Below are 27,272 nucleotides of genomic sequence, written 5' to 3'. Positions count from 1 at the left end.
TCAATCCAGCTACGCCAAGGAAAGCCGGCAGCCAATGCTAAAGCTGTGAGCCAAAGCCCGTGTTCTTCATTAATATAAATTCTTCTGGCAAGAGTGTATGTGCGGAGTGAGCAACAGTGACTGCCAAACCTGGGCCCATGAGCCTACATTGCTGGCTGATTAGACTGAGGAGTAAAAGGCGGTGTGCAAACTCGTGAAAGGAAGGGGGCTGTTAGAAGAATGTGAAATGTGCTCACGGTGAAATGTGAATGATAACGTAGCCTGGATTGTGTGAGCACTTGCGATAGATAATCAGCAGAGAAAAATCAACCACGTCAGGCTGGGAAATGCAAGGTTGAAGGTAAAGTGGACCTGCTGCTGTTTTACAAGTGCTGTCACATTCCGCACACACCGTCCTTGGATCTGACTGGTACCACTCTTATATCACAGGCAGCCTGTTTGCTGCCTGTTTCTCCCAGCAGAGCCAGTCAGAGGCTCCACTGCAATTCAGACAACAGATATGAGGGCAGAAATGAAGCAGAAGGCCTCACAGTCTCGGGGAGTGTTAACAGAATAATCACTGCGCACAGAATTTATCTTCTCCAACCTTTTTTTTCATTGCTGTCACTGGGGGTGGCGGCGGGGGGTGGGGGGGTGTTGTTGATGGGGCAGGGATAGGCCAGCCAGTTAACCTTTGCAGTGCCAGACACAGTTAAACTGGAATTCCCTCAAGTTTATTTAAAGGTGAACAATCACAGAGGACTAATGTCACTTTAATATAAGAAATCATTTTTAAAGGGTCACATTTGGAGAATTGGGGTTTGGTACAATTTACGGAGCATGGTGGCAGAGTGGTCAGCTCTGCTACCTCACTGAGCCAGGGTCCCAGGTTCAACTCCGGCCTCGGGTCACTGTCTGTGTGGAGTTTGCTCATTCTCCCCATGTCTGAGTGGGTTTCCTCCGGATGCTCTGATTTCCTCCCGCAGTCCAAAGATGTGCAGGTTGGGTTGATCAGCCATACTAAATTGACCCTAGTGTCAGGGGGATTAGCAGGGTAAATACGTAGGGTTATGGGAATAGGGCCTGGGTGGGATTGTGGTCGGTGCAGACTCAATGGGCCAAATGGCCTCCTTCTGTACTGTAGGGATTATATAACTAATTGTGCAGACAATCAAGCAATGTGTTACTGTATTTATTTAATCTTTTTATAACCACTTGTATATTGCTATTTAATCCAACTAAAAATGAAAACCCCATCAGGTGAACACTCTTTCAAACCTGGCCATCTCGATCTTTACCTCAGTGCCTGGAGTCGTAGGTTACTCCTGCTCTTTAACTTGGTTTTCTCCAATTTACTACATATCAACCTCAATCTCCTGTTCGCTCCATATTTAACGTTTAAAGTTTATTTATTAGTGTCACAAGTAGGCTTACATTAACACTGCAGTGAAGTTACTGTGAAAATCCCCTAGTTGCCACACTCTGGCGCCTGTTCAGGTACAGTGAGGGAGAATTTAGCATGGCCAATACACCTAACCAGCATGGCTTTTGGACTGTGGGAGGGAACCCATGCAGACATGGGGAGAACATGCAAACTCCACTCAGTCAGTTACCCAAGCCTGGAATCAAACCCGGGTTCCTGACGCTGTGAGGCAGCAATGTGCCACCATGCCACATATTGTCTATGTCTTCCCTCTTACCTATTGTTTTGTCCGTTATACGGTGAGGAAGCCATTCAGTCCATCTAATTTCATCCATTTGGAAAGATCCTGAAGTTCCATCCTTGCACTTTTCAAAATATTAGAGATTTCCCCAAATTATTGGTTTAAAATGCTCATCAGTTGCTGATTTATATCACTGATTTGTAAATTTAATCTCAATTGCTCCCCCATCTCTCCCTCTCTTTCTAAAGCATAGACTAATGGCACCTCCTGCTATCAGGATTCCGAATGCTTTTTGGAACAGTGTCTCTGCGATTGAAAATCCCATCCGAAGCAGACGCAGACAGACAGACAAACAGACAGAGGAGAATCAGGGAAGGTGAGTCGGAATAAAGAGGGGAAGAGAAAAACTTCTTCTGAAAGGCCTGTTCCTGTGCTGTACAGTTCTTTGTTTTTAAATTTCAAAACTCAGGGACAGCAAACAGCTTTCTAAAAAATTATAGATGCGATTTAAAGGATGCCCCTACTCAATGAATTATTCAGTTACTTTCTATCTCCCACACTTGGTAAAATGGATGTGCCATATCTCTCACTCTCTGTCCCTTGCAAATCCAGTTCCTTCATTCACAATCAGTCTCTCCTCAGGAAAAAAGATGTAAAAGTCTGAGGTCACATACCAACCGACTCAAGAACAGCTTCTTCCCTGCTGCCATCGGACTTTTGAATGGACCTACCTTTTATTAAATTGATTTTTCTCTAATACCCTAGCTATGACTGTAACACTACATTCTGCACCCTTTCTTTTCCTTTCCTTTTGGACTATGAAGAGAGACTAAATAGACTGGGTCTGTACTCGTTGGAGTTTAGAAGGATGAGGGGGGATCTTATAGAGACGTATAAGATGATGAATGGGATGGATAGGATAGAGGTAAAGAGATTCTTCCCGCTCAGAAAGGATAGCAGGACTAGAGGGCACAGCCTCAAGATAAAGGGGGGGCAGTTTAGAGCGGAGTTGAGGAGGAACTTCTTCACTCAAAGGGTGGTGAATCTCTGGAATTCTCTGCCCGTTGAAGTGGTGGAGGCTACCTCGCTAAATATATTTAAGACACGGGTAGATAGGTTTTTGGTAGGCAAGGGGATTAAGGGTTATGGGGTGAAAGCAGGAAAGTGGAACTGAGCCACTTCAGATCAGCCATGATCTTATTGAATGGCGGGGCAGGCTCGAAGGGCTAGATGGCCTACTCCTGCTCCTATTTCTTATGTTCTTATGTTCCCTCTATGAACGGTATGCTTTGTTGGCATAGAGTGTGAGAAACAATACTTTTCACTGTATCCCAATACCTGCAGCAATAATAAATCAAATCAGAAGTTCCAAAAACTTTGGCAAGGCATTTTAAGGCGACAATAAATGATTCCACCCTCTATGAACACTGATCCTGCATTCCTACCACTTGAACCTAGGTCACTGAGAGCTTGTCACAGTGACTGACCAGGTCAAGATTAGACTAAATTAACAGTTGGTGTTACAGTTACATGGTTCCGTTCTAGCTGTGAGGCGATTAGGACTGCCTCAGTAGCTGCCTTAATGATCAGTTCTGTTGGCACTGCCATAAAGCCAGAGTTGCCACGTAGCTTCAAGCGGATGTCAGTTTTTTAAATATCAGAATTTTTTGTCCTTTCTTCATTTCCTTTGTGCGCAGATCAGATCAAATTATTCAGATGTCTACAAACACAAAACATGCTGTAGTGCCAATAGTTCAGATATTTAAAGAAAGATGTTTGTACGCAATACATTTTATTTCTCAAAATTACTTGTTCATTATTGGAATCCCTCAAAAACCTTTTGTTAAATCCTGATTGCTGTTGATTCTTACTTTTCTGAAACGCTGTTAATTGTACCTCTGTGCCACCACGCCATCCCTATGCCATTGTGCTACCCTTAAATCTAATTCCAGAGTAGTCTACTGGTGTCCAGACAGTAACACAGGCTGTAGGACTAGGCCCAAATAACAGTTGTCTAACCCATCTTGGAGGCTGAACCCGAACCCATTTCACCCCATAGCTTCTGCTTGAATCGGGGAAACCATTTTCTTACATAAGGCTTTTTTTTTTGAGGATGGGTGTTGGATGATATTGAAATGCATTGAAAGTGAGCGCAGAGCTAATGCACACAGTTTGCTCTTCAACTGAGCTCTGCAGCAAGTAAACAACCTTCCCTCAATGCCTGAGTTCAAACATGGACTGCATTGAAGGAGCTACAGTGATACAATGCAGGATTGTACAAGTACATTTACCATTACTCAACTCTCAAAAGGTCATCCCTGTAATGTGAGATTTTGTAATGTAGGAGTAACTTTCTAGCTTGATGTTCCTGTTATAAGAGCCTCACCCACACTGAGCATTGATGGCAAACCTGGCGTTCCTTCCATATATTTCCAGCCTTGTTTTCCAACATGCAACCTCCAGGCTCCCCCTGCTGCAGAGACAAAATTAACAACTGACCCCATTTCTGTCTCAGAAATTCAATCTCATTCTTTTATCGCCCACTGGACTTAAAACAAAGCTGGCAACTCGTTTTCAGCCGCTGACTAATATCCAGTTGATCAGGTCAACTAAGAGCCAACAGTGAAAAACATCCCAATTCCTTTAGTCAAAGAGATTTCAAAACCAGTTAAGCTGCCATCAGACTTTTGAATAGACCTACCTTTCATTAAGTTGACCTTTCTCTATACCCTAGCTATGACTGTAATACTACATTCTGCACTCGCTCCTTTTCTTCTCCCCTACGTACTCTATGAATAGTATGCTTTGTCTGTATCGTGCGCAAGAAACAATATTTTTCACTCTATCCCAATACATATGACAATAATAAATTAAATCAAATTTTAAAGACTGAATGGCGTGTATTAGGGAATAGTTTTGCAAGAAATCTGTTTTTTCTCCAGTCCAATTATCCACCCCACCCCCACCACCCCGATTTAAAGTTTGCGCTTTGGTAGCACAGTTTGGAAGACCACCATCCCATACGGCTGCCTGTAGGACACAAACATTCGTTCTGCGGTGATTTGAATCAGTACAAATCCACCCAGGGCACTGATCTCTGAATTGTAGAAGTGCAGCCAATCTCTTGGCACCTTCCCTTTGTTATCAGTAGACGTGTCGACGAAACTCCCACTTCCGCTGATGATATATGCAATCCCAGCGCCTTCCCGAATAAACTGTGGAGTAAAGCAGAATGCATTAAAAACCCATCTGGTTGGGGAGTATCACCTGGGGTTTGCTGGTAATCACTTCACAAACAAACAAGTATGTTTGATTATCATTGCTGGGAGGGCAGCACAGTGGTTAGTACTGCTGTCTCACAGTGCTAGGGACCTGGGTTCGATTCCCAGTTTGGGTCACTGTCTGTGTGGAATCTGCGCATTCTCCCCATGTCTGCATGGGTTTCTTCTGGTGCTCCAGTTTCCTCCCACAGTCCAAAGACGTCCAGGTTAGATGGAATGGTCATGTTAAATTGCCCCTTAGTGTTCCAAGATGTGTAGAATAAGAAGTCTCGCAGCACCAGGTTACAGTCAAACAGGTTTATTTGGAATCACGAGCTTTCGGAGCGCTGCTCCTTCATCAGGCTGGGGTGGGCCTGGATAAGATACTCTGCCAACGAGTCAGTGCAGAACCGATGGGCCGATTGGCCTCTTTCTGCATTGTAAGGATTCTATGAACACAGATGTGTTCTGAGTCGATTGGTTCCTGGGATGAAGGAGAGGTTGGATGGGCTGGGTCTGTATCCACTGGACTTTCGAAAACTGAGAGGTGATCTTATTGGAACATATAATTTTTTTGTATGTTTGACAGGGCAGATGCTGAAAGGATGTGAGAGAGGCTGGAATTCGGGGACACAGTTTAAATGTAAGGGATCTCCCATTTAAGATGGAGAATTTTTTCTGCGGTACATGTGACAATTTCTCTGGGGAATTTCACTTCCCCAGAAAGCAGCAGAGGATGGCTCATTGAATATTTTTAAGGTTGAGTTTGGTCGATTCTTGATTGACAAGCGAGTCAAAGGCTGTGGGGTAGGCAGGAAGGAAGAGTTGAAACCATAACCAGAGCAGCCATGATCAAATGACAGACCAGGCTCGAGGGGCTGAATAGCCCACTGATGCTGCTATGATGTATGTTTTGTGTGCATTTCCTTTGATCATTAACTTCAGATTTATAATTGGTTTTCTGTTGCATTAAGTGACCCTCCATCAGGAAAAATGTGAAGCTTGAAGGAAGATGGTTACAAAGTTGAGGCAGCAACAACAGTAACTCTGATACAAAATGTCCAGGGAAAATTTGGACAGTAGCATATCTCCTTCTCACCATGTACCTCTTGTACCAATTCTATATGAGGTATCAACCTGGATGGATAGTTTCATACAGATCAAAATCACAGAATACAGACAGTTACTAATACAGCACATTTTCTCAAAGCTTATTTTACATATACACTGTGATGTTCATTAGCTCCGGAAAGTGTACAGAAGGTCAGCACCAGAGCACGATTTCCAGATTTTTTTTTAAATTGAATCCAAATTCCACCATCTGCCATGGCAGGATTCGAACCTGGGTCCCCAGAGCATTAACTGAGTTTCTGGATTAACAGTCTAACGATAACACCATTAGGCCATCGCCTCCCCACTCAGTTGGTCAAGAAGGGAGCTCACCACCACCTTCTCAAGGGCAACTAGGGATGGGCAATAAATGCCAGCGACGCCCATGTCCCACAAATGAGTAAAAAAAAGTTTTAAAAAATGAGTGAAAAGAAATCTATAGCTAGACATGTTGGCCAATTAGAGAAGTGAATTAGTAAGTGTGTTAATTATGGGGAGAAATGGGAGTTACATAACTGCACTTCACTGGACCCATAGTTAACTTTTAGGAAATAGCCAAAAAAATGTGTGAAGAACGTTCAGAATAAACCTTTTGAAACCACGCAGTTGGTACTTCTCAAAATTCACAAATTCCACAACTGCAAAGCTGCAATCACTTTACACCAATGAGAATTGATTGAATATGTCCCTACCTGCAAGCTGTGATCATGGCCGCTGATGTAGGCTGTCACATTGTACTTCTGTAAAAGTGGCCTCAATTGATGCACTAGACATGGAGTGGGACCATGCTGACCTATAGACCACACTGGGTAATGGCCAGCAACAATCAAATAGTCGGACCTACAACGGAAGTCAACAGATCAAAGAATCCCTATGGTATGGAAGGAGGCCGTTCAGCCCACTGAGTCTGCACTGACAGCAATCCCGCCCAGTCCCACATATTTACCCTGCTAAACCCTCCAAAACTATGGTTAATTTATCATGGACCATCATTCTAACCCATACATCGTCAGACTGTGGGAGGAAGCCGGAGCACCCGGAGGAAACCCATGCAGACACGGGGAGAATGTGTAAACTCCACATCCAAAATAATTTATCTGATTATATATTTTCCATGATGTGGTCTCAGACTTTTTACTGTATATATTTTCCCACAGGGTAAAGGGTTAGGGCAGAGAAGTGGGATTAGAGTAAGTAACTTCTATTAGATGGGCTGAATGGACTTGCACTGCTGCATTTTCTATGATTTTTCATGAATTCATATCATTAAAATGCACAAAAATAGCAGCAAACTGCTTACCACTGGACTTAATAACTGTAACAGCTGTAATTCCCCTTGGTCCCCCTAATAAAATGTTTGCCTTTCCGTAATAAGCCTTCAGAGGCAGAAGTCTCTTTATTTACAATTCCAACCACAATGCACAGAGTGCTTGCAGTCAGCAATCGACCTTCAGGAGTATTAGAGGCACTGACACCCCCGGTTCAGCACAAGGAGTTCTCCCTGATTGGCCCATCAATTGACTCCCTAATCTGGGAGTTCATATTGCAATAGGCTGACCTCAATGGTCTGATTGAAGTCATCACACTCTCAGATTGTTCAAACAACCCGCCCCTATAACGTGAACACAGAATGTTAACTTACTCCTGGGCCTTCCATCTGACTACTTTTGGTAACATTAGCTCTATTCAATGAAATGCTACTCGAGATGCGGAAGTTTTTTTTCCCAAGTTGGATGTTGAAAGAGTACCTGGAATGTGCCAATTTTTCCCGGATCCACCGGAGTTGCTCCCTGGCTAACCAGGGGTTTTCAGGTCCTACTGGCTGGTTGGCTTGGTAGGTATTCCCACAGATCACAACAGTGTCAATCATCAGAATGGTGAGAGAAACATTGGCGTTAGGAATCTTAAAATTCAATTCGTAGTAGAGATTTGGAAAGGTCCTGGAACAGAAGATATCGCCATTTATTCCAAAAAAGTGAGAATAGCATCTGCCACTTTACTAGTGTACTCCTGCTAACATCAGTTCCAAATTTTTAACATTGATGTGACGATGGTAGCCGGAATTCTCCGATATCATTGGCCTTGCCACAACTACCAACGAGAATGGAGAATTTGACGCTCAGCCAAATCTCCATTCACTGCAGCAAGACTGGAGAATCCCAGCCATAGGCGAGGCTGGAGAATTGCAGCCTCCATTCACTGCAGCAGGAATGGAGAACCCCAGCCATGGGCAAGGTCAGAGAATTCCAGCCTCCATTCACTGCAGCGGGTCTGGAGAATTCCAGCCAGTAACTTTCCTTAACCTGGATGATGATTTCCAGGCTCTGTCACATTTTTAACACCCGAATAAATTGCATTCACGATTGGCTTTTTTAGCCGTGAAAGCATTGCAGAGTGGAGTGACTTTAACTTGACACAAATTTACATAGACTCTGTGTACCGTGTTCCTCCCACACCATTTCCTAATGACTGCTTTTACTGGCAAACATATCTCTCCCCATGGGTTTCTGCAGCTTGCAAAATACATAAATCAGGTTCCAAAGCAGAACCTGAGTCAACTGCTCACCCACCGCTCTCTCTGACAGTGGCCTGGCCCACTTCCAATCTCTTACTAAAGTTGGCCGGTGAGAGTTGTTTTGCAATTTCTCCAGCTGTACATTTTTTACCAGCTGAATTTGAGGGGACATGAACGGTCTGCTTTGAAGGTTTGCGACCTTATCGAACTCTTCCTCGCTCCACCTTTGGACCACAGCTCCCTACTGGATGCCCATGACCTAAGAACACAAGAACTAGGAGCTGGAGTAGGACATCTGGCCCCTCGAGCCTGCTCCGCCATTCAGTAAGATCATGGCTGATCTTTTCATGGACTCAGCTCCATTTACCCTCCCGCTCACCATAACCCTTAATTCCGTTACTGTTCAAAAATCTATCTATCCTTGTCTTAAAAACATTCAATGAGGTAGCTTCAACTGCTTCACTGGGCAGGAAATTCCACAGATTCACAACCCTTTGTGTGAAGAAGTTCTTCCTCAACTCAGTCCTAAATCTGTTTCTCCTTATTTTGAGGCTATTCCCCATCGTTCTAGTGACCTGGATGGCAACAGCCTATAGGGAGCCTCCGCTGATGGACTGCCATCACTGTTCAGTCTAGACACTTGTCTAGTTGGTCAAAGCTATCAATGGCAGGATCCCAAGATTTTGATAACATAAGTTGGCAGATATGTGGCAGAATTGCGACATGCTTGTCCCATCACTGCATTTGGTTCCTATGGAGAACTCCATGCTGATATGAGTTTTCAGGGCAGGCAATGGTTTAGTGTTAATGTCACTAGGTTTGTAATTCAGTGATTCAGCATACGTTATTTAAAAAAAACACTTCTTAAAGGTACACTAACATCATAATTGGAAATATGATCATATTGAATGGTGGGGCAGGCCTGAAGGGCCTGGTGGCCTCCTCCTGCTTCTATTTCTTGTGTGTTCTTGTGAAGAGTACTTGTTGGGATCCACCTCAACTTGAAACTCATCACTGCAATGCAACTCCCTGGAGAGTGAGTTTCAATTCATAAATGGATATCTGGTCCATGAATATGGAAAAACTATTGTCTTAAAGGAGCTGATGGATCTATTCAAGATTTGGATTGTGGAGGATGCCGTGGATGACTGGAGGTGATGATTAAGAGTCATGCTGCCAAAGGAAGGGGACTTACATAGAACAAAGAACATAGAACATTACAACACAGTAAAGGCCCTTCAGCCCTCGATGTTGTGTCGAGTGGTGTCCGAACCCAAGATCAAGCTGCTTCCCTGCAGTGAACCAGGAATATTATAGAGCCGGGCCAGTAATATTATACAGCCGGGCCACTTGGTGACTACTTCACTGATTTCAAGAAGGTTTTTGATCACACCCATTGACAGTCACGCTTGCATTGAAAGGCAATCCTGGTGCAGTATATTAACATCTCCAAAAACTTATACCATGATTCCAGCTGTTATGTCAAGATCAACATGGGCATCACAAGCTCCTTCAACATTACCACAAGAACCTAGTAAGGCTGTATATACTCCCCATTCCTTTCCCTGCAGGTTACCAAGTTCAGGAGGAAGGCAATGCTGGATGCTAACCAGATCCATGGGTTGATGGACCTGGATTTTCAGATGGCATCTCCTTGCTGCCAAAATATTATTAGCGCGCCAAGACATGAGCACCGGTACTGAGAGTCGTGGCGTCAAGGTTGGTCTATGAATCAACTGCAGAAAGACAATGACAATGATGACTGGATGGAAACATGGTTCTCCCATCAGCACCGGGCAATAATAGTTGAAAACATCAGACACTCTCCCTACCTAGGAAGTAGGCAGGGTGATCATTTTCACACAAGAAGCATCAAAGCAGCATCGGTCTCCCAGCATCTCTGCACAGTTGAGGCAACACCATCCACACGGCCATGAGGCTGCAACTCTACACATCCATATTGGTACCAATCGCAATTCATGCAGTGAGATATGGAAGAGAATAGCAAAGCTACCAAGGATGTCCTTCACCAGCACCGCCAATATCAAATTGTGGGCATCACACAGAGAGATGGCATCATCAGTGAGGAAGTATTGCAGAGGACTGGTCAGGGGCAGCTATAGAACACTACAACAGTGACAGCTGAGGCCCCCAGGGCATGTATTTAAACTTCTGGACATGTGCCCAGCCAGACAGACAGTAGAATGGATGCCACCAACAGGAGAGAACAACATGGTTGCCAAGCAGATGTGGCAAAGTACATCCAAGGAGGCACCTCTTTGCTAGATCTCTTCTGTGCCATTCTGGGATTCTGACTCCCGAAACAGGATTTTCCTGCCTCGCTCGTCCTGAAATCGGAAAATCCCGCCCAAGGTCAACAGTCAGCCCCTCGCCCACTCTGATTCCCATGGCGGACAGGATGGTAAAATCCACCCCCAGGAGAACCACCTGGGTTGGAACTGAAGAGTTTGTGACAGAGCGGGGCCTGTGGGGAAGTCTTGCTGCCCATTGTCTCACATGGGACAGGAGGAACTGAGTCTAAGCTTGATCCATCTCCAACCTGAACGTATCCTTTATGGTGATAAGCCAGCTTTAGCCAGGAATCACCTTTCATCGGGGAACACATTAACTTGTGAACGACAACGGAAGCAGCTGTGTTAGGTCCACTTACTCCCATGGTTCAGATGTTTCATATAATATGCATGAACAAAAGGCTGGGATGAGCTCAGCAAAGCAGCCGTCTTGCTCCATGGATCACGCTGCCTTTCCTGCCCGTTCCATTTTGTGACAATCATAAATCTTGTCCCTCACCAAGTGTTGTGCACAGTGAAGGTATGTAGCCACAAAGGGAAAATATAGCGTGGGATCTTTCTAGTTGCTTGCCCACTGGATCCAACAATAAGATTTCACATTGTGGCCACGTCTGGTAAAAGGATAATGTCTGTAATGTGCCTTGGCACTTGCTGCATCATAAAACCCGTTCCCAGTTGAAATGGGCCATAGCTTTGACTCACATGGACGGAATCTCATTGAAACCTAGAAAATACTTAAAGGGACGGACAGGGTCGAAGCAGGTAGGATGTTTCTGCTGTGGGGAGTGTGCAGAACCAGGGGGCACAATTTCAAAATAAGGGGGAAGCCACTTAGGACCAAGATGGAGAGAGTTGTTTTTTACTTGTGAATCTTTGGAATTCTCTAGCCCAGAGGGCGCATTGGCCAGAAGCTCAATCGCTGTGTGTATTTAAAGCTGAGATTGACAGATTACTGAATTCCGCTGATGTAAAGGGATATGGGGATAGGGTGGGAAGAAGGCAATGAAGTAGATGCTCACCGTGATCAAAGGAGATTGTCATCGACTTCAGAAAATGTAAAGGCGAACATGCCCCTGTCTACATCAACAGGCACAAAGTAGAAAGGGTTGAGAGCTTCAGGTTTTTAGGTGTCCAGATCACCATCAACCTGTCCTGGTCCCCCCATTCTGACACATTCTAAGAAAACCCACCAACGCCTCTACTTTCTCAGAAGACTAAGAATATTTGGCATGTCCGCTTTGACTCTCACCAAATTTTACAGATGCACCATGGAAAGCATTCTTTCTGGTTGTATCACAGCTTGGTATGGCTCCTGCTCTGTCCAAGACTGCAAGAAACTACAAAAGGTCATGAATGTAGCCCAATCCATCACGCAAACCAGCCTCCCATCCATTGACTCTGTATACCATTCCCGCTGCCTTGGCAAAGCAGCCAGCATAATTAAGGACCCCACGCATCCCAGACATTCTCTCTTCCACCTTCTTCCGTCGGGAAAAAGATACAAAAGACTCAAGAACAGCTTCTTCCCTGCTGCTGTCAGACTTTTGAATGGATTTACCTGGCGTTAAATTGATTTTTTTCTGCACCCTAGCTATGACTGTAACACTACATTCTGCACTCTCTCAGTTCCTTCGCTGTGAATGGTATGCTTTGTCAGTATAGCGGGCAAGAAACAATATTTTTCACTGTATGTTAATACCTGTGACCGTAATAAATCAAATCAAAATCAAATGAAATCAAATGATCATACTGTATGGCAAAGCAGGTTTGATGGGCTGAATGGCCTACACCTACATTTATGTTCCAAAGAGCATGAGCCTGTAGTTTGTCAGGGTATGTGTCCTTCTGTCCTAAAGACAGAAAGCTTCTTGTCTACTTTGGACATAGATTCTCAACAATTCCAATCAGTGGATCGAAAGTCTGTGCAGAAGTCTCCCCTTTAAGGACCTGCTGCAGCCCTGTTAAGAGCTGTTGAGTGACCCAATTCTCAGATTGGCAGCCGACCAACAATGAAAGCTCTCAGTGTTTGCCTTGAGTGTGGGCCCATTCTGGTAAGGGACAGAGTCCAAACTGGTCCACCAGTAACAGGAAGAGATGGGTAATCACCAGAGACCCACACACCCCGATGCAGACTTAGAAAATACTAAACTAAATCCTTGTTTCTGGGCAGATACTTTCTAATGTGCTCCCTGTACGCAGAGCTGTTTCCCAGAAATTATCCTCCACTTGTTACGATACTTCGTTGTCCATTTTCCACAGAAGGTTTTAGATTATTACAGTGCAAAACAATATTAAAAGCAGACGAGTCAAAAACATTACAGCGTGTACGCAAGGAGAAAATGTGGATGGAGCAGGGAGAGAGAAATGTTAATTCTTTCCTCATGATTTCAGGGAGGTGCAACTCTAGAAAAGGAAACAAAGTTTGCCAGGCCATCAAGAAAGGAATCAACATATCTGCAAAAGCTCTTAAAGCAGAGATTCATACAGTGCAGAAAAAGACCATTCGGCACATCAAGCCTGCACTGACAACAATTCCACCCCATGCCCTATCCCCTTAACCTTGTGTATATACCCCCCTAACCCCCTGACACTAAGGGGCAATTGGGCATGGCCAATCAACCTAATCTGCTCATCTTTGGACTGTGGGAGGAAACTGGAGCACCAGGAGGAAACCCACGCAGACACGGGGATAATGTGCAAACTCCACACAGACAGTCACCCAGGGCGGAATTGAACCCGGGTCTCTGGCACTGTGAGGCAGCAGTGCTAGCCACTGTCACCATTTTTTAAAAGTTTTTTTCAAGATGGATTTATATAAAATGGCTTCATGATTGGATGATATCCCTTTTCAAGGACACAACAATTTAATAATAATAATAAACCATAAAATGATTTTACACAGCGCGGTGGCACAGTAGTTAGCACTTCTGCCTCACACCAGCGCCAGGGACCAGGGTTTGATTCCTGGCTTGGATCACTGTCTGTGCGGAGTCTGCATGTTCTCCCTGTGTCTGCGTGGGTTTCCTCTGGGTGCTCCGGTTTTCTCCCACCATCTGAAAGAGGTGCTGGTTAGGCGCATTGACCATATTAAATTCTCCCTCAGTGTACCCAAACAGGCGCCGGAGTGTGGCGACTAGGGGAATTTCACAGTGACTTTGTTGCAGTGTTAATGTAAGCCTACTTGTGACGAATAAATAAACTTTAATATAAATATTAAAAAAGCTTTAACTTTTAATAACTTGCGACTAAGTTTTGTAGAACTCTGCAATCTCCACAATAAAAAGGAATGAAGACTGCACTTGGCTAGTCAGAGGGTTTTTCCTAGGGTGGAAGTGTCATTTACAAGGGGGCACAGGTTCATGGTGAGAGGAGGGAAGGTTAAGGGAGATTTGCAGGGGAAGTTTTTCACACAGAGAATGGTGGGTGCCTGGAAGGAGGTGGTGGAAACAGGCATGTTAGCAACATTTAAGAGGCATCTGGATGAGTACATGAATGGGGGGAGAATAAAGGGATATGGTTGAGTAAGGGCAGAAGGGTATTTTTTAGTTAAGCCTTCATGATCGGCACAGGTTTGGAGGGTCAATGGGCCTCTTCCTGTGCCGTACTTTTCTTTGTTCTTTGAACTCATCATGGGTTTCAACATCTGTTTATTTCACGTTCCAGATGTTTGCAGATTCTTCGGATGCTCGGATCCATTGCTAGCCGGGAAAGATGATCTCATTGGTTCCCCCTCCCTGAAATGTGAGCACTATGACACACAAACGAGCAGATGCTCAGAATCACTCACCATCTCTGGGAGACCCCAGAATAAGCAATCTGCGCTGACACATTGCCCAAATGATCGTGATTTCCTGCCAGAATGTACCATGGGCTATTGGCAAAGGATGGAGATGTGAACACATTCTCAAATGTTTCCTGTTCAAATAAAAATCTACGTCAGCACCTGAGCATGTCAGCATTAGAAAGTGGGAGGGGAGTTAATTTACAAGGATTCTCAAACATGGCAAAACTATAAATAAATGATTAGTTAATGTGAGGGAATAAATAATTTTCATCAAATATTATGACCCAGCACTGATTTATAAAATCATATATTTTCAAGCAAGAGACATCTTGATATTCAAAGAAGAACAAAGAGAAGTACAGCACAGGAACAGGCCATTTGGCCCACTAAGCCTGTGCCAATCATGATGCCCTAACTAAACTAAACAAAGCCCTTCTGCCCTTCCTCAGTTTGTATCTCTCTAATCCCTCCATATTCATGAACGAATCCAGATGCTTTTTAAATGTTGTTAATGTACCTGCTTCCAACACCTCCTCTGGCAGTGCCTTCCAGGCACCCACTTCTCTCTGCGTGAAAAACTCCCCCACACATCTCCCTTAAACTTGCCCCCTCTCACTTTAAACCTGTGCCCCCTTGTAATTGACCTAGAATCCCTACAGTGCAGAATGAGGCTCTTTGGCACATCGAGCCCATACCGACTCTCTGACAGAGCATCTTACTCAGATCTACTCCTCTGCCCTATCCCCATAACCCTGTGCATTTACTACAACTAATTCACCTAACCTACACATCTTTGGACACTGAGGGGCAATTTAAACTTGGCCAATTTACCTAACCTACAATCTTTGGACTGGAACACCCAGAAAACCCAAACAGCCGGAGGAAACCCACACTGACATGGGGAGAGCATGCAAACTCCGCACAGACAGTGACCCAAGGCAGAATGGGGCCCGAGTGTCTGATGCTATGAGGCAGCAGTAGTAACCATTGTTCCACTGTGCAATACTTTTGTTGCCTTCCCTTTAATAACTTTATAAATCTATCACGTTATCTTAGAAATTTTGTCTGCAAACATTCTAAAATCTAAATGAATGGCAAGTCTAATTATAATAGACATGATTTTATTATATTACGTGATCAAGTTACAGTTTCTTGTTTCTGTTGATTGTAACTTCCTGGATTTCTAGCTGCCTTACAGTGGACGTGTGGTTTTAAAATTAATTCCACTGGTTTAGCTAAGAGCGTGTGGTTTATTGTTCAGCTAACAAATAAACTCCAGTGTAATTTTTCCACTTCACGCTGCGACATGTAAGGCTCATTAAAATGAACATGTAACATGAACGTGGAACTGGTGGATGTGGTGTTTTTAGATTTCCAAAAGGCGTTTGATAAAGTGCCTCACAAAAGGTTGCTACAAAAGGTTAGGGTGCACGGAGTTGGGGGTAAGGTGTTAGCATGGATAGAGGATTGGTTGTCTAATAGGAAGCAGAGAGTTGGTATCAATGGGTGCTATTCTGGTTGGCGATTGGTGACTAGTGGAGTGCCGCGGGGATCGGTGCTGGGGCCTCAGCTATTTACCATTTATATGGATGATCTGGAGGAGGGGGCTGAGTGTAGGGTGACAAAATTTGCTGATGACATGAAGATGAGTGGAAAAGCAAATTGCGTGGAGGGTGTGGAAAGTCTGCAGAGAGAGCTGGATAGGCTGAGCGAGTGGGTGAGGACCTGGCAGATGGAGTATAATGTTAGCAAGTGTGAGGTTATCCACTTTGGCAGGAATAATAGGAGGAGGGATTATTATTTAAAAGGCGAAAAGCTGCAGCATGCTACGGTGCAGAGGGACCTGGGGGTCCTTGTGCACGAATCGCAAAAACCCAGCCTGCAGGTGCAGCAGGTGATCAAGAAGACGAATGGAATGTTGGCCTTTATAGCGAGGGGGATAGAATATAAAAGTAGGGAGGTCTTGCTGCAACTGTACAGGGCACTGGTGAGGCCGCAGCTGGAGTACTGTGTGCAATATTGGTCGCTACACTTGCGGAAGGATATATTAACCTTGGAGAGAGTGCAGAGGAGGTTCACTAGGCTGATACCGGAGATGAGGGGGTTGGACTATGAAGAGAGACTAAATAGACTGGGTCTGTACTCGTTGGAGCTTAGAAGGATGAGGGGGAATCTTATAGAGACATATAAGATAATGAAGGGGATGGATAGGGTAGAGGTAGAGAGATTCTTCCCGCTCAGAAAGGACAGCAGAACTAGAGGGCACAGCCTCAAGATAAGGGGGGGTTGCAGTTTAGTTCAGAGTTGAGGAGGAACTTCTTCACTTAAAGGGTGGTGAATCTCTGGAATTCTCTGCCCGTTGAAGTGGTGGAGGCTACTTATATTTAAATCATGGGTAGATAGGTTTTTGATAGACAAGGGAATTAAGGGTTATGGGGAGAGAGCGGGAAAGTGGAACTGATCCACTTCAGATCAGCCATGATCTTATTGAATGGTGGGGCAGGCTCGAAGAGCAAGATGGCTCCTATTATGTTTTTATGTAACAGGTAGGAAGAATCTATATAAATATGCTTGATTAATTCGCAAGAGTAACCAGCTTTGAGGTATTCTACGTTCAGGACTAATTAATTAATTTCCCCATTTATACTGGAACTCAATATTTCATAAATTCTATGGCCAGAATTCTCCAGCCAATCATGTACTGCCGCCAGCACGAATGGAGAATTTGGCGCTCAATGCAGTCCCACTGCAGTGGGACTGGAGAATCCCAGCCGCGGGTGAGGTCCCAGCCTTGTATTTTTTAGTCTCTGATGGACTATCCTATATTAATTTCCATAAATTGGTTTGCAATATTCAATCAGGAACCCATGAGTGGAAAATATAACTAGAATGAGTAAATGCAGTTTAACAATGTGTATACAGCATGCAAATTAACCTTCAAATAATTGCTACTTTGCTGGTGTTAACTATCGGTCAACAGACAATTCTGCTCTAGTTGTATCTGCATCACAGACTCACATCTGTATTCTGCCCAAACTTATGAATGTGGCAAATAATGTGATAGCAACCAGATAATCTGTCTGGAGAGATATTGGCCAGGACACCAGGGATAATTCCCCTGCTCTTCTTCGCAATAATGCCATGGGATCTTTTAGGCTCACAGGCAAACGGGAACTCAGTTTAACATCTCATCTGAGAAATGGCACCATCAACAGTGCAGTGCTCCCTCAGTACTGCAATGGAGCTCTGACTTTACATGCTGAAGCCCTGGAGCGGGACTTGAACCTAGAACTTTGGTGCTTGAAAGGCGAGAGTGCTATCACAGCTGAGAGTGACAATTAGTTTGGGTTTAAGATTAAGAGGTGGTTAAGAGTCACATAATTAAAATACAACCAGATTAATGTCTTCTGTCATTAATTCCAGGGGGGGAAAGGGGTGGTGGTGTTTCATGTTCTGTGGAGCTTCTGAAACAGCCCAAATTAGAGATGAGCAGGAATGGACATAACAACTCCTAGTTGAGCAAGTCGGGAAGCTGTACCATTACTGTACAAGTGCCCAGGGAAAACATATTCTTGAGTACAGCTCTTGTAAAGACTGTGCTTCTTTTAAATACAACCAATATGAATCAATGACAATCCTTTACCTTAAATCTGAAATCATTGACATTGCTCACACCGTGGTAGTAAAAATTATCTCCAACGTCAAGTACAAAATCTGTCCTTGAATTTTGCATAACTCTCCCCATCTCATCCGCTGTGGCTTTCTGAATGAATGTTACATACGGTGGATCAGGTAAGCCTCCCCAGTCTCCGAATGCAATGAATTGGATGTCACTGCCTTGGAAGCAAACAGAAAAACATGAAAATTATGAACTATCAAATGCAGAATCAGCAGTGAAGACTGTAAGAGGTTGGATTGGCCATGCTAAATTCTCCTCAGATAGGTGCTGGAGTATTATGACTAAAAGTTAAAAAAAAATTAATGACACAAGTAGGCTTACACTAACACTGCAATGAAGTTACTGTGAAAATTCCCTAGTCGCCACACTCTAGCGCCTGTTCGGGTACATCAAGGGAAAATGCAACATGGCCAATGCACCTAACCAGCACTTCTTTCGGAGGAAACCGGAGCACCTGGAGGAAACCCATGCAGACACAGGGAGAATGTGCAGACTCCACACAGACAGTGACTCAAACCAGGAATCAAATCCTGGTCCCTGGCACTATGACGCAGCAGTGTTAACCACTGTGCCACCATGCCACAAGGATTTTCATAGCAACTTCATCGCAGTGTTAATGTAAGCCTGTGACACTAATAAACTTTAAAATGTGGCCATTTCAATTATAAGTTGACCATCATTACTCAATTCCACATCAATTTTATCACTGTTTTTAACACTTCAATGATTCACCAGTGACATACAATTAGTATATGTTGAGGGAGATCCTAGGTTATATCCAGAGTCAGTGCCAAATTGATGTGTGTGTGTGTGTGTGTGTGTGTGTGTGTGTGTGTGTGTGTGTGTGTGTGTGTGTGTGTGTGTGTGTGTGGAAATAAAAGTCACCTCAACACCCTGGTCAGAGAAAGTGGTGGAGGAAGAATCTGTTAGCATTCCTACACTTGGTCACTCTCTGATGACACTTGCTGGGAATACACGTGCCAGCATAGCTTAACACAGGAGGAGGTGAATAATCTTCTGACTTCCACGGTTTAATTTGTAGACATAAAGAGTGGCCAGTGGAGTGAGGAGAGCTGAGTGTCATATTTCAGGAATTTTTAACCTGGATGAATCTTAGGAAAATTTATGTTGCGGTAAATTATTTCATTAAGTTCTATTAAATAATGAAGGGCATAGATCAGCTAGATAGCTAGTATCTTTTCCCAAAACTAGGGGAGTCTAAAACTAGAGGGCATAGGTTTAAGGTGAGAGGGGAGAGATACAAAAGGGGGCAATTTTTTTACAAGAGGGTGATGAGCATCTGGAACAAGCTGCCAGAGGTAGTAGTAGAGGCGGCTACAGTTTTGCTTTTTAAAAAGCATTTAGACAGTTACATGGGTAAGATGGGTATGGAGGGATATGGGCCTAATGCAGTCAATTGGGACTAGCTTAGTGGTAAAAGAAAAGGGCAGCACGGACACGTTGGGCCAGAAGGCCTGTTTCCATGCTGTAAACCTCTATGACTCAATGACTGTAAATTAAGTTCGGTTCAACTGAGGTTAAATTCAGGACAAATTTGAGATTGCAGGTTAGAATTCAACATGTAAAAACTTGCTGGGTGTTGTAGTGGTGACACCACTGGACCAGTAATCCAGAAGCCCAGGCTAATGCCCTTTAGGGGAGGAAATCTGCCCCTGATCTGGCTTACATGTGACTCCAAACCCACAGCAGTGTGACTCTTAACGTCCCTCTGAAATGGCCTAGTTGGATCATTGCTGCTACAACTTCTAACGGAATGGAACTGAATGTTCCATTTGGAGTTGAGGAGGAACTTCTTCACTCAAAGGGTGGTGAATCTCTGGAATTCTCTGCCCGTTGAAGTGGTGGAGGCTACCTCGCTAAATAAATGTAAGTCACGGGTAGATAGGTTTTTGACAGACAAGGGAATTAAGGATTATGGGGAGAAAGCAGGAAAGTGGAACTGATCCACTTCAGATCAGCCACGATCTTATGGAATGGTGGGGCAGGCTCAAAGGGCTAGATGGCCTACTCCTGCTCCTATTTCTTATGTTCTTATGTTCTTATGAATGGACCACTTGGCACAACCTGGCACTGGAAATGACAATGCTCAACCTAACCTGGACAACCCTGCAAAGTTCTCCTCTGGCTTCTACCAAAATTGAGAGAGCTGTCCCACAGACTGGTCAAGCGACAACCTGACATAGTCATACTCAACAAATCATACCTTACAGAGAATGCCCTAGGCACCACCATCACCATCCCTGGGTATGTCCTGTCCTTGTGTCAAGACAGATCCACCAGAGGTGGCAGCAAAGTCAAGAGTTGCTCTGGGAGTCTTCAACATTCACTGCAGGTCCCATGAAGTTTCATGGAACCAGGTCAAATGTGAGTAAGGCTATCTACTGCTGATTACCTCCTATCATTAATGGCACCCACCTCGTCCATACTGAATACCAATTGGAAGAAGGCATAGAATTTACTCTGGGTGGTGGTGGGGGTTGGCTTCACTGTCCATCAACAGTAGCCACTACTGACTGAACTGACAGAGTCCTAAAGGACCTGGCTGGTAGACTGGGTCTGCAGCCATTGGCAGGGGAACCAACAAGAAGGAAAAACCTACTTGACCTCGACTGCAACAACCTATCAATCGCTGATGCACCTGTCCATGACAGTTTTTAACAGGCTTGACCACTGAGCAATTGCTGTGGAGCCTTCACATTGAGGATACCCTCCAACGTGCTATGTGGGACACTGTCACCGTGCTAAATGGGATAGGTTCGAACAGATCTAGCAACTCAAAACTGGGCATCCATGAAGCACCATGGGTCATCATCAGCAGCAGAATTGTATGCAACCACAATCTGTAACCTCATGGCCTGGCATATCCTCCATTCTACACACGGGTCAAGGTAGGTGTAGGAAAATGCTTTGTTAAGATGGTGGTACGGGCTCGTTGGGCCAAAGGGCCTGTTGCAGTTTTGGGCGCCGTACTTACGCAAGGATATTTTGGCCTTGGAGGGAGTGCAGAGGAGGTTTACTAGGCTGATACCGGAGTTGAGGGGGTTGAGCTATGAGGAGAGGCTGAATAAACTAGGCTTGTACTCGTTAGAGTTTAGAAGAATGAGGGGAGATCTCATTGAGACATATAAGATGATGAATGGGATGGATAGGATAGAGGTGGAGAGACTCTTCCCGCTCAGAAAGGACAGTGGGACTAGGGGGCACAGCCTCAAGATAAAGGGGGGGCGGTTTAGAACGGAGCTGAGGAGGAACTTCTTCACTCAAAGGGTGGTGAATCTCTGGAATTCTCTGCCCATTGAAGTGGTGGAGGCTACCTCGCTAAATGTTTTTAAGACGCGGGTTGATGGGTTTTTGATAAGAGAGGGGATAAGGGTTATGGGGAGAGGGCGGGAATGTGGAGCTGAGCCACAACAGATCAGCCATGATCTTATTGAATGGCGGGGCAGGCTCGAGGGGCCAGATGGCCTACTCCTGCTCCTATTTCTTATGTTCTTATGTTCCCGTGCTGGGTTGTCCTTTGTTGTTCTTTGTTCTTTATAACCATCAAGCCAGGAGATCAATCTTGGTTCAATGAGGAGCGCAGAAGTGCATGTCAGGAGCAACACCTGGCATATCTAAAAATGAGGTGTCAATCCAGTGAAGCTACAACAGAGGACTACCTGCATGTCAAACAGTGTATAGCAATATCGAATTGTGATAGATAGAGCTAAGCAATCCCACAAACAATGGACCAGATTAAAGCTCTAAGTCCCTGCCACATCCAGCTGTGAATGGTGTGGACAATTAAATGACTAACACAGATTGTGGGCCTAATACCTCTCATCTTTTGCTACAATGTCCAGGATTTATCAAAAGTTTAAATAGAATAACACAAACAGCACATGCTTCTGGAAAGTTCACTCCATTTGATTTGTTACACAAATGCCAGTCATTGTTAGCATCTCAGAGAAGTAATAATGCATAACAGGCATTTAATTCTTCCTTATGTCCTTGTAAGATTTCAATTAAATAACCTTTCTATAGTTTCCTTGTGAAAGATCAAAGATTAATCTTGATTGAAACTCCAAATTGTCTACAATAAATTAAAATCTAAAGACGACATACAAATCACATTAACCTCATCCCATTATAATCTCAGATGTTTATCGCTTTAATAGAAATTGTCTATGTAGATGTAACGTGCCAAAATTGCACCCCCAAGGTGATTTTTGCAGCTACCAGCTTCTCAGACCACGGAACAGAGAAACTTCTGTATCATTCCCAACTCTCTGTAACTTTTGGCCAGTATTATTCCAAAATAAGGACAGTATAAATGACTCTAAACCTGACTTTAATCTGTGCACACTACTCGAATTGCCTGTGCCCTGAGCTGCCACACCTTCGCCTGGAAATTGCAAGAAATAGAATCCCTATAGTGCAAGAAGAGGCCATTTGGCCCGTCGAGCCTGCACCAACAACAATCCCACCCAGTCCCTATTCCGTAACATCATGTATTTATCCTACTAATCTCCCTGAAACTAAGGGGCAATTTAGCATGGCCAATCCACCTAACCTGTACATCCTTGGACTGTGGGAGGAAACTGGAGCACGCAGAGGAAACCCACGCAGATACTGGGAGAACATGCAAACTCCACACAGCTAGTTATCCGAGGTTGGAATTGAACCTGGGTCCCTGAAGCTGTGAATCAGCAGTGCTAACCACTGTGCCGCCCCACTTCCGTATGAAATTCAATTGATCAATATTTATTGAGAACTTCTCCTTAGTAATTCAACGCTTCCTGATTTTTTTGCCTTGCCTGTAGTGTATCCATTCCAATTGCTGGATTTTTACAGCACCATGAAACAGATGAGCCTTAGTAACGGACAGAAACATTAGCGTTAGCTTTTTCTTTTGAGAAAGGAAATAAGTTGCAGTGATTTCATTTTTGAAAAAACATATGATCAGGTTTAAAAAACATACTACACAGATGATGATATCAGTAGATGGGAGAACAGCAATTGTTTCCATATTTGAGATAATGAGTTAAGATGTTTGAACATAGAATGCTACAGTGCAGAAACAGACCCTTCGGCCCATCGAGTCTGCACCGACCACAATCCCACCCAGGCCCTATCTCCATATCCCTACACATTAGGGCCATCAAGAGTACAGAAACACAGAGGGACCTAGGTGTGCAAGTCCACAAATCCCTGAAGGTGGCAGCACAGGTGGAGAAGGTGGTGAAGAAGGCATAGGGTATGCTTGCCTTTATAGGACAGAGTATAGAGAATAAAAGCTGGAGTCTGATGTTGCAGCTGTATAGAACGCTGGTTCGGCCACATTTGGAGTACTGCGTCCCATTCTGGTCGCGCACTACCAGAAGGACGTGGAGGCTTTAGAGAGAGTGCAGAGAAGGTTTACCAGGATGTTGCCTGGTATGGAGGGTCTTAACTATGAGGAGAGATTGGGTAAACTGGGGTTGTTCTCCCCAGAAATACCGACAATGAGGGGAGACCTAATAGAGGTGTACAAAATTATGAACGGTCTAGGTAGGGTGAATAGTGGGAAGCTTTTTCCCAGGTCGGAGGTGACGATCTTGAGGGGTCACGGGCTCAAGGTGAGAGGAGCGATGTATAACTCCGATATCAGGGGGATGTTTTTTACGCAGAGGGTGGTGGGGGCCTGGAATGCACTGCCAAGTAGGGTGGTGGAGGCAGACACACTGGCATCGTTTAAGAATTAGCTGGATAGTCACATGAGCAGCCTGGGAATGGAGGGATACAAACGAATGGTCCAGTTGGAGCAACGCGCGGCACAGGCTTGGAGGGCCGAAGGGCCTGTTTCCTGTGCTGTATTGTTCTTTGTTCATTTACCCACTAATCCCACTAACCTACACATCCCAGGACACTAAGGGGCAATTTTAGCATGGCCAATCAACCTAACTCACACATCTTTGGACTGTGGGAAGAAACCGGAGCATCTGGAGGAAACCCACGCAGACACAAGGAGATTGTGCAAACTCCACACAGACAGTGACCTGAGCCAGGAATCGAACCCAGATCCCTGGAGCTGTGAAGCAGCTGTGCTAACCACTGTGCTACCGTGCCGCTCAATGTTTGATCTTGGTATTCTTTTGATTTGATTTGATTTGATTTATTATTGTCACATGTATTAACATACAGTGAAAAGTGTTGTTTTTTGCACGCTATATAGACAACACATACCGTTCATAGAGAAGAAGCGAGAGAGTGCAGGATGTAGTGTTACAGTCATAGCTAGGGTGTAGAGAAAGATCAGCTTAATGCAAGTTAAGTCCATTCAAAAGTCTGACAGCAGCAGAGACAAAGCTGTTCTTGAGTCGATTGGTACGTGACCCTCAGACTTTTGTATCTTTTTCCCGACAGAAAGAAGTGGAAGAGAGAATGTGTGGGGTCCTTAATTATACTGGCTGCTTTGCCGAGGCAGCGGGAAGTGTAGACAGAGTCAATGGATGGGAGGCTGGTTTGAGTGATGGATTGGACTACATTCATGACCTTTTGTAGTTTCTTGCAGTCTTGGGCAGAGCAGGAGCCATACCAAGCTGTGATACAACCAGAAAAAATGCTTTGTATAGTGCATCTGTAAAAGTTGTAAAAGTCTTGGTACGTTGTTGTATATGACTACCTTCAATTGTCAACTGTGCAGACACATTTAACTACAGATTTTGATAGTGTTGTCTATGTGTATAGGCTGCAAGCACACTTCCTTAACTGCACACCAACATCTGTAGAAAATGACTGCCTATGTTTAAAGCAGAAAAGGCGATAGAAACCTAACACAATGCAAATATTCACTACTCGTTTGGCATTGAGCATATATTAATTGAATGGCACATTTAAAAAGGGAGTTTGTAATTTTATTTACACTTATCATGCATTTAATATTTAAATTATTTAGCAATGATATCATACAAGAGACTTGGGGTGTACTTTTCTATGGAGTATTTTCAAAAGTGACAATGAGAATTTGCAATGCACATTTTTATTAAAAGATATTCACGCACAACAGGATAGCAAATAAATAAAATGATAGAGTTAAGGTGGAAGGACGCATCTTACCTCCTTGGGGAAGCGGCATCACTGACTGCAAATAAGTTATTAGCAAGGGAAACACTCGGCTAAACAGGTCCATGGTCACACTGCAGGAAGAGACAGATCAGAGCGCCGCTGACAAAGGCCTTGGGGTTTTATTTTTCCTGTCACTTATTTCAAAGCAGAAAATTGCGGCGCAGTGTTTATGGGAAAACAGCATCAGCTCCATGAACTTTGAATCATGTACCAAATGATTCACATGAACAACATGCCTGATTCCAGAGTTTCCTCGCAATATGACTTCCCAAAGAGTGCTGGAAGTATGTTTCTTCCCAAAATTAGTCAATCATATTTGAGGAAGTACTTACAATGCAACTAATGAATTTATGATTACTTTCTATAGGCCATCCCTGTGGCTCCTACAGCATTTGGGTCACAACTGGATGTTGCAATTGGCTGCAATGATCTCAGGCAAAAGAATGTAGTTTGTTTCTGATGTCATGAATCGACTGGTGTTCTCCTTTGTTGTCAGAACCCTTTCTTCTGTCACTGGATGAGAACATTTTTGCATGGAATAAATTCAGTCAAGGTATGTTGATTCTGACAGGGGGGCACTTAGACAAGGAGATATCCTGAAGTCAATTGTTATAGTGGTACCGTGCTCGGCACTGCTGCGTCACAGTGTCAAGGACCTGTGTTCAATTCCCGGCTTGAGTCACTGTCCGTCCGAGTTTGCACAGGTTTCCCCCCACAGTCCAAAAGATGTGCTATTTAGGTGCAATGGCTATGTTAAATTCTCCCTCAGTGTATTCGAACAGGCGCTGGAGTGTGGCAACTGGGCGATTTTCATAGTAACTTTAATGCAGTGTTAATGTAAGCCTAACGTAAACCGGATAGATGCGACTATAAAATTATTAAAAGAGTGACACGTAGGCAGCATGATGGTTTGCACTGCTGCCTCACAGTGCCAGGGACCTGGGTTCAATTCCCAGCTTGGGTCACTGTCCGCACGTCTGTGTGGGTTTCTTCCGGTTTCCTCCCACAGTCTGAAACTCTTGCTGGTTGGGTGGATTGGCTACGCTAAATTCTTCCCCAATGTACCTGAATAGGCACCAGAGTGTGGTGACTAGGGGATTTTCACAGTAACTTCATTGCAGTGTTAATGTAAGCCTACCTGTGACACTAATAACTAAACTTTAATAAGTCAACTGGAAGGAATTTCTGCTGTTGGGAAATCACTTTTTTCCACATGCCTTTTTTAGAAAAAGAAATTGGCATGCAAGAGTCTGCTGGGGAGAATTGAGGATTAATATCTTTTTGGGGTAAGAACAAGAACAAAGAACAGTACAGCACAGAAACAGGAGCTTCGGCCCTCCAAGCCTGCACCGATCACATAGTCCTATCCAAGTCTGTCTCTATCCCCCGTCTATTTATGTGTCTATCCAGAAAAGACTTAACTGCTGTTAACATATCTGCCTCAATCACCTCACTTGGCAGTGCATTCCAGACCCCCACCACCCTCTGTGTAAAAAACTTCCCCCGCATATCTCTACTAGACCTTTCCCTCCTTATCTTGAACTTGTGTCCCCTTGTGATTGCCATTTCTGCCCTGGGAAAAAGTTTCCAACTGTTCACCCTATTTATGCCCTGCCCCTCAGCCTCCATCTTCCCAGGGAGAACAATCCCTCCTCATAGCTACTACCCTCCATATCAGGCAACATCCTGGTAAACATTTCCTGTACTCCCTCCAAAGCCTCCATGTCCTTCTGGTAGTGTGGCAACCAGAATTGGACACTGTATTCCAAGTGTGGCTGAACCAACGTTTTACATAACTAACATCATTTGCCAACTTTTATAATTGATGCCCAGGCTGATGAAGGCAAGCATACTATATGCTT

At 44.2% G+C, this 27,272-nt stretch overlaps 1 protein-coding gene and 1 long non-coding RNA gene across 2 annotated transcripts; one reads left to right on the top strand and one right to left on the bottom strand.

Annotated features, from left to right (window-relative positions):
* Positions 1-15,832, top strand: LOC145348308 (uncharacterized). Its single transcript, XR_013887926.1, has 3 exons — positions 1-340; positions 1,892-2,019; positions 14,504-15,832. It is a non-coding gene; the product is annotated as an uncharacterized LOC145348308 (long non-coding RNA).
* On the bottom strand, positions 4,619-25,474 carry LOC145348307 (tartrate-resistant acid phosphatase type 5-like). Its single transcript, XM_080196508.1, has 6 exons — positions 25,402-25,474; positions 18,268-18,461; positions 14,628-14,755; positions 7,762-7,953; positions 6,706-6,853; positions 4,619-4,858 (listed from the first exon to the last, which is right to left on the bottom strand). The coding sequence occupies exons 1-6, from the start codon at positions 25,472-25,474 to the stop codon at positions 4,619-4,621; spliced, it is 975 nt and encodes a 324-aa protein (XP_080052634.1).
* Positions 25,475-27,272: the final 1,798 nt, after the last annotated feature.

Source organism: Carcharhinus amblyrhynchos, chromosome 9 (genome assembly GCF_965287045.1).
Source record: "Carcharhinus amblyrhynchos chromosome 9, sCarAmb.v2.hapA, whole genome shotgun sequence".
Lineage (NCBI taxonomy): Eukaryota > Metazoa > Chordata > Chondrichthyes > Carcharhiniformes > Carcharhinidae > Carcharhinus > Carcharhinus amblyrhynchos.
The sequence above is the reverse complement of the archived record's forward strand: the minus strand, read 5'-3'. Positions and strand labels throughout refer to the sequence as shown.

What these genes read in the sequence shown, in the direction of transcription:
- LOC145348307 (XM_080196508.1), bottom strand. Translation starts at nt 25,474, where the DNA reads ATGGACCTGTTTAGCCGAGTGTTTCCCTTGCTAATAACTTATTTGCAG. An exon ending in TCTGGGGTCTCCCAGAGATG is followed by an intron (nt 7,954 to 14,627) that starts GTGAGTGATTCT and finishes CTTCTGTTCCAG; the next exon opens with GACCTTTCCAAATCTCTACT. An exon ending in GAAAAATTGGCACATTCCAG is followed by an intron (nt 6,854 to 7,761) that starts GTACTCTTTCAA and finishes CTTCCGTTGTAG; the next exon opens with GTCCGACTATTTGATTGTTG.